At 37.5% G+C, this 12,389-nt stretch overlaps 1 protein-coding gene across 1 annotated transcript in view; it reads right to left on the bottom strand.

The window, feature by feature from the left end:
* Window positions 1-12,389, bottom strand: part of MYLK (myosin light chain kinase) — a 177,777-nt gene that overhangs the window by 71,705 nt on the left and 93,683 nt on the right. Inside the window, exons 12-14 of the mRNA XM_003207685.5 lie at window positions 2,637-2,774; window positions 1,782-1,979; window positions 371-617 (exon numbers count right to left, since the gene is read on the bottom strand). Coding sequence (XP_003207733.2) covers window positions 371-617; window positions 1,782-1,979; window positions 2,637-2,774 — 583 coding nt within the window. The remainder of the gene's footprint in view (window positions 1-370; window positions 618-1,781; window positions 1,980-2,636; window positions 2,775-12,389) is intronic.

Consider the following 12,389-nt stretch of genomic DNA (forward strand, 5'->3'; position numbering starts at 1 on the left):
GCAATTATTGATGAATCACGTGGCATGCTTACAAATATCCAGAGAAATGATAAAAATGACCCCCCAAAAATGACTCAAATAGAAGTATAGTTTCTCCTGCTAGAGACCCAAACTGATTCTCACATTGCTGCAACAAAGCTTTATTTTTTCAAGATCCCCAAAAAAACTGTACACTTTTGTCTGACTCTTCTTGTATTTCCTCTTTATGTTTGATTAGATCTTTTAATCATTCCACAATATTCAGTTCCATTAGTACTTTATCATTTGGTGGAAATAGAAGGGAATTGTTTGGCTCAGGCAGAAATTGCAGCTTTAGGGTAAATATAACTAATTATTCCAAGGGAACAAACTCTTTTCACAGTAAACATACCTGAGCTGAATTTCATATTGCCCTGCATGACGAGACTGTACATTCCTCAAGATCAGTGTGAAGATATCTTCATTTTGCAGGATTTCGCAGCCTGTTCCTGGTGTTATTTCTTGCCCATCTTTAAACCAGTGAACGGTGGGGAAAGGATCTCCAGCAATGGCACAAGATATGAGGACATTTTGCCCAGCAGCTGCTGTCACTGATCTCGGTTTGCTAATGAACCAGGGCTGAATGCCATCTTGAGGTTCTGCAGTTTACAAACAGAGTTTACAAATCAGGAGAACATGCCAAGCTTGAAAGTAACTAATAAACTAATTTCAGGCGAAGCAAACAAAGCAAAGTTGTTTTGAACGCTCGGGGTATAAATTTTTAATCTGAAAATAACCCAGGCTTTAATTTTGGAAGTCACTTAACGTTGGTACTAAAATTAATCATTTACTTGGCACTTTACTTGCTCGATATAGTATATTAAGGACAAAACAAAAGGACTTTAAAGCTGCCCTAAAAGGAATCCTGAAGATTTGTCGTTAGAGAATATGGGTAGGAATAGCTTTAAGGGCAACTGACAGTACTATGACTGCTGTTTAGTTCAGAGATCATGTAATAAATCATTAACAATTACATAAAACTGCATTTAACTCAAAACACTGACCCTAAAGGCTAGAGCTCAGGGAAGACAGTAACAACATTGCACAGGCCCACCCCTTGAGGCAGAGCTCTTTGCAATGTTGGAGTTAAGATCCTTTATGCTAAAAATAGTGAAAGTATAAGTAATGACTATAGGAAAATAGTTGGCTTACAGCAAGATTAGGCAAACTCTAGGGTTATGAAGGTAATGAATACCCAAAATCACAGAAGATCTGTAAGTACTTCAGTGTTTCTGCTGTGGGATTTATATCATACATGGAGATTCAAAGCCATATTTTGTGTATCCACTTCTCAAATTGCAGAAATCACGTGTTCCTCATTAGCTACTGTTACAATACTAGTGTTAAAGTGGAGATACCTGGCTCCTAGACAGCTTTTCCAAATAGACAGTACTTTAATTAGACAAAAAACAAAACCAAAAGAAAAAAAAAACATCATTAAATGGTTTACAATAAGTCCATAGCTAAGTAAGCCTCATAATTATCATCTGAAGCTGCACTTAGCAGAAGTTTTGCACTGTCCCCAGGAATAGGTTTCAGGAATGCATTTTTGAAATAGTTACATAATGTTCCAGAGTGAAATCATTTTCTTGAACTTACTTCTGCTCAATATCCTTTTTAATTCAGATGCATGGATTGAAAACTCCTAGCACCCTTCAAAATAGACCTTATAAACACTCATCTGCTTTAAATAGGCACTCCTCCAAGCACATTACAGTGATTTCCTTTTAGCATTCCCTGTGGTGGAGAAGAACTTTACTTACCTTGCACTGTCAGCGTAGCCTGTGTTTGCGTTTCTCCTAATTCATTCCAGGCTTCACAGGTGTATTTGCCTGTGTCTTCAGGAAATACTTCCTGGATATACAGACTGTATTCATTGCCTTTCTTCTCAAAGTGAAAATCTTCTGTCTCCTGGATTTCTTTGCCATTGTGCAGCCAGATAATTTCAGGACATGGGTTAGCTGAAAAATAGGAAAGAACAAAAGTCAGAGACATAACACACCTCCCCCCTAACTCTGATTAAGAAAATGATGAAATTCATTTGTTTTTTGCCTCCTGACTCTGCAATGTCATTTTCAAAACTTTCAGAAATTTCACTAACTCTGTTCATGCTGTGCAGCATGGAACAGTTCTAATTCTGTACTATCAGAGTTAAAATATAATTGAATAATAGAAGGAAGTATATAATAAGGAGGGGAAGTGATTTCCAGTTACCACAGTGTGAGCTGTCAAGGGTTTCTATTACCAAAGTTCATACCAGGACTGCTTTCTTCTGCAGCATTAATTCTACCCCAGCTAACAGGAATTCAATCTTGTTCAGTTCAAAACAAAGGTTATTACATGTCCTCTGAGATTTAGTTGTAGTTCAGTAACAGGACTTGATAATGACCTGAAAATTATTATTCTAGTAAAGGAAGATTTGCACAGGTCTGAACACATTAACACTGAACAACATTCATCCAGCCTGAACAATAAACTAGATAATATTATTTTTCACTTTTTAAAAACTTGTTCCTTGAAATACTTTCAAACGCAGCACTTGCTAGAAGGAAAGGATAATGGCAAAAAGAGCAGCTAGACTGAAATTGTTTAAATAATGATGTTCTATAGCTACACACCTGATACTTCCACAGTCATTATCACTTGACTTCCATCCATTACTTTGAGGTCAGTCAGCCCTTTAAGGAAGATGGGTGCAAAAGTCTTGTTTAATTTGACAGCCTGTGCACTTTCTGCCTTCTTGCTGCTCTTCTTTTCTGTGAAGTCAAGAGGAGAACAAGAGGGGTTTCTTAGTGGAATTTTCATTACAAGCTTTGTCCTTAAGTTCAAACTGATTTGAAGTCAGTCATCTTGTTCCAGCTCTCAGAGGGTAGCTTCACTGAATCCCCCCCAATACAGATGTTTTCTTCTATCAGTAATCCAAATAAAATGGTAAGAAATGGGACCTTCTGGAGACCTCCCTACCTCATTGTTAACATCTATGGCAGAGCATCATGCAGATTTTTAGTCATTTCTCCCAAGTACATGTGCTCAAGTACAAAAAAAAAAATCCCAACAACTTGTACCAACAATGCAATGCTTTTAACCAGTGCTAAATTCTTATAAATCTTAAAATAAGTAACAAGTTGCTATTCTCATGATTGATGAGTTAAAAGTTTAAACTCACGGGAATACAGAATTTTCTACTCTGTATGAAATTAAAAACCATTTGGTCAATTAGACGGTCAGTATGAAATAGGTAAGAGCATAGTCGAAAAGTTCACCATGATCCTTTCCTGTATTACACTTAGCCAACCAATTGATTATGGAGAAGGCTGAAACCTGAAGTTATCAACATATATCACAAAACAAACTGTTGGATTACAGAGGTTTTTTAATTGAGCTATACAATCAAACTATTAGTGCTGGAGTTAAGTTAGTCACTCCTAAAAATAAAATCTAGCTGTTCTACATTTCCAGTATCTGCAATAGTCTCTACGTCATATTATGAAGGAAGGTCATTTAACTGTGTCTTGTATTGTACACTAGACCAGGAAAGACACTTCTAGAGCTGAAGTAGTGATCATGACCAAATGTAGGAAGCCATAAATATTTATTGGTCACTTGGATACACTTTTTGTTTTGTTTAGCTTGAGTTCAGACTTACGTCTTGCCTCTAAAATGCCAACCATACTTTCTTTCCATACATAAAAATAACTTCATTTTGATTATTCTTACCTTCAAAATATTCAAATGTATATCAAGGCCATCCAAAAGAGTATTACAGTAACACAAAGTGCCAGACTGGGAAAAAAAACAGCCATTCATAAAATTATGGTGATTATAATAAGCTGAAAACCTTACTGGTTCCACTGAACCTCCTGGAAGCCAAAATTTAAGTTTGTCCCAGGGCTATTTGAGCTCTATGTAAATTTGGAAGCTGCATGAGAGGAAGTTCTCCCTCTTCTGTAGTAAAGCTATTTCTAGCCAAAATCTTGTCTCGTTGGCTTACATCTTAGATCTTTTCCTGGCACTAAGCAGCAAGACATTGATACATGTGAGAATGGAAATATGGGACGTGACTGAGACCCACTCAGCTCAGTTTTATGGACTTAGTGCTCTGAAATACTCAATTTACCATAAAAATAAATTGATCAGTCTTAGGGCTTCCAATAGCATCTGCTTATAAGAGACTAAGACTACACAGAAAGTAGCCATGAAGTTGGGTCAAATCCATCTGCACTAATAAACAGCATATTTTATACTATATTTTGTACTATTTACTCAGGGAAAATGCTACATGCAAGTGTTGGACTAAGCAGTATCAGCATGTATTCCTTCACTAATTCAATGCCTTGCAGAGAATCCCTTTGCACCTCAGACAGAAAAAGACCTAGCAGAAGAAGCAGAAATCAATAAAAGGTGAAAAAGGAAGAAGAGAGTGGTGGTGAATGGAATTAAATCCAGCTGGTAGCCAGTCGTGGTGTTCCTCAGGTGTTGGTATTGGAGTAAGTCCTTTTTAATATTTGTATTGATGATCTGGACAAGGAGATTGAGTGCACTCTCAGTAAGTTTGCAGATGATACCAAGTTGGGAGGAAGTGTTTATCTGCTTGAGAATAGGAAAGCTCTACATGGGTTGGATTGATGGGCTGAGGCCAATTGTATGAAGTTTGGTTAAGACCAAGTGCTGAATCCTGCACTTTGGTACAAGAACCCCATGCAATGCTACAGTCTTGGGACAGAGTAGCTGGAAAACTGAGTGGCATAAAAGAATCTGAGGGTGTTATTTGACAGTCTAATGAACATGAGCCAACAATCTGCCCAGATGGCCAAGGAGGCAAATGACATCCTGGCTTGTATAAGAAATAGTATAGCAGGACTAGGGAAGTGAACAGCCCCCTGTACTCACTCTAGTGAGATGGCACCTTCAGAACCATGTTCAGTTTTGAGCTCCTCACTACAAGACATTGAGGTTCCAGAACAAAGGCAACTTTGTACGTCACAGCCTTTCTGCAGACTTTCCTATCCTTATAAACTTATTCTATGCCAATGTATGCGTGCAGTTTGATTTAGTACAGTTCTTGCAGTAGTACATGATTTCTCAAAACTTATTAAAAATTGTGTCCTTTTCTTTTGTTGGCATACTTTGCAGCATGGGGATATTGAAGGCATTTCTCTAGCAACAGATATGCAATCTTCTGCATATAAAAGCTCAAAAATGTCTAAGCAATTATAAATTATTTCTAATTCAAATCAGCATCATATGAGAAATTAGAGCTTAGTCATGGTTAAGACAACCCGTATTTCTTTTCAAATGCTTGGCATCCAGGACACAATAAATACATGGCTAGAAGGACCGACTCCATGGCAACCTGAACAGACTTTCTTCAAAACAAGCAATCTGTTACTACTTTTAGAAGACTTTTTAATTGCAGATCTCCGATTTTATGCTTCTGTTCAATAGTGTACATTGTTGGTAGAATAAACATAGGCTACTGATCAACTTAGGTAGAATATGACCAAAACTGTCTATCACTTTTTAAGCAGCAACAACTAGAAAAATTTAAGTTTCATATATTATCACTATATGTTCACTGAAAAATCATAGGGGCTTATTCCATGTAATAATTCTTTCTTCACTTAAAATCCAATGTTGTAGACTTCTAGGTTTGGTGGGGGGAAAAAAAAAAAAAAAAAAACAACAATCAAAAACCTGATTTACTGACATCAGAGCTAGTTTAATTATTTAGTTTTATTTAGTCTTGGTAAAAAAAATCATCGCATTTTCTCAGAAGGCACTGATGCAATAATGTAGAGACCAACTTACACAGTCTGGATCTTAACTATATTCAAATTTCGAAGCTCGTAAATGCTTGTAGAAAAGCAGCGCATAATAAGAGGATAGTACTAGAGCTTTCTTTCTGTCATTCCTTCAAGTTCCCTTTCACCACACAAACTCTGATGTGGTTTCAACTTCCCATGATCTTCAGTGACAACTGGCTGCAGAGCCCAAATCAGGGAGGAGAAAGAAAAAGAACACAGCACAGAGCCTTCAGATACTACCAACCACTATGTTTCTGGTTGAGAAAGAAACACCCTCATTTTTAACACTGTGGCACCAGAAAGAAAATCTGGAACATAAAGAAAAGTGGCATTGGCATCAAGGGCATGATTTTTTTACATATCTTCCAATCTTCAAGCTTAATCAACTGGATACAAAATAAAGGAGATCTGATATCTTCCTATTATGTTAACACACCTTAATCACCTACAGTCATTTAACATCTTCCCCACCACTCTTACTTCTTATTGCTTCCAATTAGGAGTAGGTTTAACTTTAAGAATGAAAAGAAAGAATGTAATACTTAACACATAGCAATACTGTCATAGTAACTAAAAAAATATCTACCCTGACCTGTTCATTGTTTTCCTCCTGTTCTTTTCCCCAGTCCACTTCTGCTGCTGAGGTACATGGTCATGTCTAAGCAATTTATGAAGCACATCAGAAAGCACTACACAAGGTGGGCTTGATAAAACATACGCCTATTTCAATATCTTGTTTTCAGATTGCGCAACTAGTGCATTTTGCAGTACCTTATAAAAACAGTTACAATTTTTTGATCATAGTTGTTGGTTTCATGCAAGTCAAATCAGCCAAGATAATGCAGAAGATACTGTGATTTTCTCAAAAGCTTGTCATAGACCACTGAATTCTCAAAGGCTCTACTAAAATTATGAACTCAGTAAGTTTCACAGCTCTGCACAGAGCTGTAGTCTGGCATAATGTATAAGCTCAGCTGTGGCAGTCTCTGAAGAACTGTGAGGTCTTATCAATTCAACAGTCATTTGATATGGCATTACACAAGATGATAGATTTAAAAGCCCACACCACAGTGTTTTTTTGTTTGTTTCTTTTTTGCCTTTCCTCAGGCTTTGATACGCATGACTTTTGGGAAATAGCAAATGATAAAATGCACAGTTCAGTTAAAAACAAACAGGTCACTCCACATTTGCCACTTCAAAGAGCTTAGCCTGGGAGATCAGAAATAAGAAAGGTATGAAAAGGATAACCTATATATATCCATGTATATTTTCTATAATGCAATTTTAATTTAGGCGTTTTCCTCAGTATTGACTTATTCCTAAGGGTTCATTTTTTATTAGAAAAACACTCTAATAAGCAATCAAATTATGTTTTAAAAAGCTATTTTGAGCATCGAATCCACAGAGATTTAGTAGAATTAAAATCCTTCCCGTTTCTTATAAAGATTCTTAGAATATTTGGAAGGCAATGGTAAGGATACAAAACTTTCCATTCATCAATTATTCTGCTCTCCTGTGTTTATGTAATAGACAGCAAAATGAATCTACCCACCACCATAATATCAAATATTTGTTTATCTATTAACCCATACTCATATAAATTTAAGATGAAAAAAATGATTTCCTCTTCGACTTTTCTTAACCTGGGATTTAAAGAGTGCCTTATATCAACTTAACCTCCGTACATCTGCAGACTGAAAATTATTGCAAGACTAGTGTTAATGTTAGCTGTGGGCTCAAGCCAAAATACACTTGAATTTTTTAGAACCTAGACATGAATTAGAACTTGATGCTTGAATACAACTATAAACATTTATGTTGTAAAAGGATAAGCAGAGATGAGCTATTGTGTTGAAGGTGTATATATAAAAGAAAAAGTCAGTGGAATATTCACGTTGCACTGAAACTAGCCCACTACAAATCAATTGTACTGTACACATTTACCAGTTTAACAGCAAGTATACAACCATTTACTTTCTAAGGTAAGAGAAAGAGATAAATTAGTGCATACAGAAGGAAAAAAATGAATAAATAACTGCTCTTTGGCACTTTAATTCCCAGATTTGCTACTGAAACTAAAATGCAACAAATACTCATATCAGGATACAAACTTCAAGAAGATTTCTGAAGGCTTGGCTCTAGCTAAAACAACTAATATTTTACACACATTGTCTATTCTAATGAATTTTCTTGCTTGTTTGCCTGCCCAGAGTTTCCAAAGACTTTTAAATGTGAGCTGCAGAATGCTGACATCTCCCGTTGAGATATCAGGACTTCAGCATGCTCAGCAGTGCACAGAATCACACAAACATTGAGGTCAGAAGGGATCTCTGGAGACCATCTGGCCCAGTCCTTTGCTCAAGCACAGTCAGCTACAGCACTGAACATATACATCATCAACGCAACAACTCAGCTGCACAAGATCATGGCTACAACTGGTTACAGGTCAGGGACACACAAAGAATAGAGAGCTAGATGCCTTATGTTCAGAACACTGCAAACACACTGTTTAGTCTTATGAGAGATTTAATTATACACGAGGAATCTGCTTGCCAGATCATATGGTTAGCTGCCAAATAATGCCTAGTCGTAGCTGTGTGAAAGGACTGTCTCAGCAACATTTACCATTTATGGTGTTTAAGTGTAATTTTGGCTCAGAGGCTAATCTGTCGACTGAGCTGGGGAGATTGCTTAACTCAAAAAGCTCTCCATGTGAGTGGACTCAGAGAGAATAGTAGATTCGACAAAAAACTCTCAAAGCAAGATTCAGATTCACACATACATGTATAGCCAGAGTTGTAAAGCAGCCTGGCAAGCTGAATTACACTTTTTGAAAAGAGTTTCACTTCCCCAGATATTTTCAGTGTAAATAAATCTGGCTGTTACTAGATCTCACACTAACAATGCTATAAAATCTGTTACTTTTTTTTGAGTTGTTAAGGCAGAAAATTGATATTATGACACACATCTCATCTGTCTCAGGCTTAAAGCGATAGCGTCAAAATATTCTCTGCCATTTTCCCAAGAACTGCAGACTCGATATACACTGGAATGAAAAAAATGTGACGTCTGTACATGCGAGACATGCAGAGATGTTTCTGCTTTATTAAAGATCTCAGGTGAGTATGCTGTTTTGCATGCTTCAGTCACAAGAATTAGACGATCAGTGACCTAGCATTGTTTTTTTTTTACACATCTATCTCCCATAAATTATTTCTGCAGTTATAATCTAGTTTTGTGCATAAAAGGCAAGGTTTAAATATGCTTGGGAGATGCTTTATGATAATAGTTTAGATGTCGTGCTCTGCATTACACAGAAATATTATTAACCCCATCCTTATACTAGCCAGGTTGAAGGTTATACAAAGAAAGCTGAATTCCACTTTATCCAATCTGGGAACCTATTTACTGCACTCTGCAGGACAGTAATACAGCCTATGCTGCAGTGCATATATGCTCTTCTTCTCTGATTCTTTTCCTCTGTATGTTACTTATCCAGGTATTCAGCATTTTTAACTTCTACTTTGTCTATTCAGTTTCAACTGCAGCATTTCAAAGAGATGCCACTCTAGAAATCCCACAACCAAAAGACTGCCAATATCAGTAAAACCAACGATTTGGGAGAAACATGATCAAAAGTCTCAATTTAGACTGCAAAGGACAAAGACACAAAGCTGCCTGCTGAGTTCACTGCAGATCTCTTCAGAGTCAACAGACCAAATCTCTTGGCGACAGTCTCATTGGAAGTTTTTGCAGCCAAAGTGCTGTTTGCTTTTGCCTTCAGAGCCATCTGCCTTACTAATGACTAACACTGCCTGTGAGTTATTTATATTGAGTGAGGGCTCTTTTGTCACTGCCATAGAGAGAAAATCCATGGAAGGCCTGAGAGTCTGTATATCTATGAAATGCATTTATACAGCAGTTCAGTTGGCCCACTGCTAGCAAATTCCCCAACGTTAGTTAGCCTCTAGAAATGCACTCCAATACCTGCACTAATATAGCACTCTTGTAAACTAGTTTGACATGGACAGCTTCAGAAAATTACTTTGTGTATCCCAGAACCACCCAGCGGTGAAAATACGCATACTGCTGAGACAGAATTTCACCTTTGCATGCATGATTTCTCTGTGGCTGCATACATAGAATGTAACATTCATTGCAATGCACCTTGATCCGAGATATCATTTTGATTGGAAAAAAAACCACAGGCTTTCCGTGAGCAGAAATGCAATAGAAGCACAACAGAAGCACAAGGAACAAGCAGTCACAGAAAATGCAAGTGTCCCTGAGGATGCCACTAATGAAGTAGTGAAAGACCCTGCAGTCCTTTCCTCTCTAGGTAAACCCATTGCAATTAATCCATATCAGCTGCTCTTGGAAACATTCTTTAGGATAGCATCATGTCCATGCTTTCAAAATTACTCAGGCACATATTCAGTTAATAGGTTTTGTATGTATTTTGAAGACTACCACTTATCAGCTGAAGATAGAATATTACACAATTTGGCAACCCGAAGTTGGACAATTTGCTCCTTGGCCATTGCAAGGCCATTCCAAAGAGTGTTATAAAAAACATCTGTTTTCTGTCATTCTGGTCTACAATGGCTTAATAGTCACAACCACAGTTGAAAACACCACCAAATGAAGGGGGTTGTCCTGTTGTTGATGATTTTCTTCTTTTTAAATTAGACATTTTTTCTCTCAGCATCTCAGCTTTGTTTTGCATTTAAAAAAAAAAAAGCAACTCCAGTCCTTCAACTCATTCTGCAAGTACTCATCCCTTATTTGCATCCAAATTTGTTCTTTTTTTACTGGAAATGGTTTATATCAAGAAGTAGTCTTTAGAGAACACCACTTATATTGGTGGCACAAATCCTAAATCATTAAAATCTTCTACATGTTTTGCTTTTGTCCCTCATTTTTGTTCTCTAGCTAGTATTGTGTTTCATGTTTGAGTCTGAGTTGCTGAAAGAAGGCAATTTATTAAAAAAAGAAGCTCAGTTTTATGAGGATTACAGCTGTTGTTGACCCATGCAAAGCACTGGACCAAGAACTTTGGGACGCTCTTGGAGGCACTGGGACAGACTTTCTTTGATAGTTAATATTAGCTCTGCTTGTGACAGCTTACCTCTCACCTTTCAACAAAGTAACAAAAAAATAAAAAATGCCTAATTTTCATAGAACTCTGAAACAATTCTTAATCATAGCCAAGCAGTTCTACCAGGCTATTAGTCCGGAATATCTTTTGGACATTTAACAAGATTAGACTTGTATATTTTGGAAAGACTTTATAGTTCTTTATATTTATGCTACACTTCAAGTATTGCAAATTATTTCAAACAAATATTGGCTTTGAAAAGCTATCACAACTATTTCATCACTCGAGACAAGTTGGACATCACACTTCACTTACCTCAGACAGAAGTATATCTCAGAGAAACACAACTGTTGCCTCTCATATAAGGATTCAAAGAGAGGTTGTTTATTGCAGTGATTACCTTCTTAAAACGATTAATGTCTACAAGAGGTCATTATGAGATAGAAAGGAAAACAACCCATGATTTAAAGAAAGAGTCTCTCACCAGTGGAAGAAAAGATACCTACCTGATAGCCTTTCTTTCAGCTGGTTGTATTGTATAGTTCCACTTACACCTAATAGAGGAGTGACAGGAGCAAAACAAACTGTTTTCCCAGAAAGCATCTCCCTCCCTTCACTGCTTGGGTAAACTGGTTACTAGAGCAGAGACTCTGACAGGCTTCCAGGTGACTCTAATCTGCTTGTCCAGTGCTCAATGAATGACTACAGTAATCAGATTACAAGGGCTACAAGCTTCCTAACATAGACACTCATGCTGGGGAAGCTGCACTATAAGAAAAAATAAATGTGTAAACAGAAAGCAATTAGGGAGAAAGGGGAACAGATGTGAAACCAGGAAAGTGAACTACTGTCAGGGAGGGAGAAATGAGGTCAAGAGGCAATGAGCAGAAACAACAGTATTTGCTTAATAGTGTTTGTTCACTGAGGGAGGCAGTGCTAGGCCTGTATTCAAGACAACAGTGTACAAAAGACTAGCACCAGCAAAACAGGTCTGGGAAGCTGCAGAGCACTAGAGCCCCCAGGATTACCGTGGCTCCAAGTCTGTGCTGCTGCTATCACCCAGGCTTTGTGCCCTCCCTCTTGAAACCAGAGATGCTGCTGTCTAGAAGAGGGAAGCTTGGGAAGTCCACATGATGAACGAAGAGCTTCAGTAGATCAGATATTCTGCAGTAGTGCAGAAGTACAAGACAGAAGAACACACTCCTATTAGTCAGCCCTCAGGTAACAAGCGCTTCATCTTTATATGTTGGAAAAAGGAAATAACTGCTTATTTTACTTGCAGAGTCTGTTTGCAAAAGAACAAAAGCTTCCTACAGATGATATTAATTCATCACAGCACAGTAGTAGATGAAATCCATCATATGCCCCATCTCGCTTCCTGATCTCCCTCACCTTTGTAATCTTGTGTTGCACACCCAGATATTGGCGTTTATAACACCTTTGCTAGAGATGGATCTCGCTGTTGTCCC

The sequence above is a fragment of the Meleagris gallopavo genome, chromosome 7, assembly GCF_905368555.1.
Source record: "Meleagris gallopavo chromosome 7, MGAL_WU_HG_1.1, whole genome shotgun sequence".
NCBI lineage: Eukaryota > Metazoa > Chordata > Aves > Galliformes > Phasianidae > Meleagris > Meleagris gallopavo.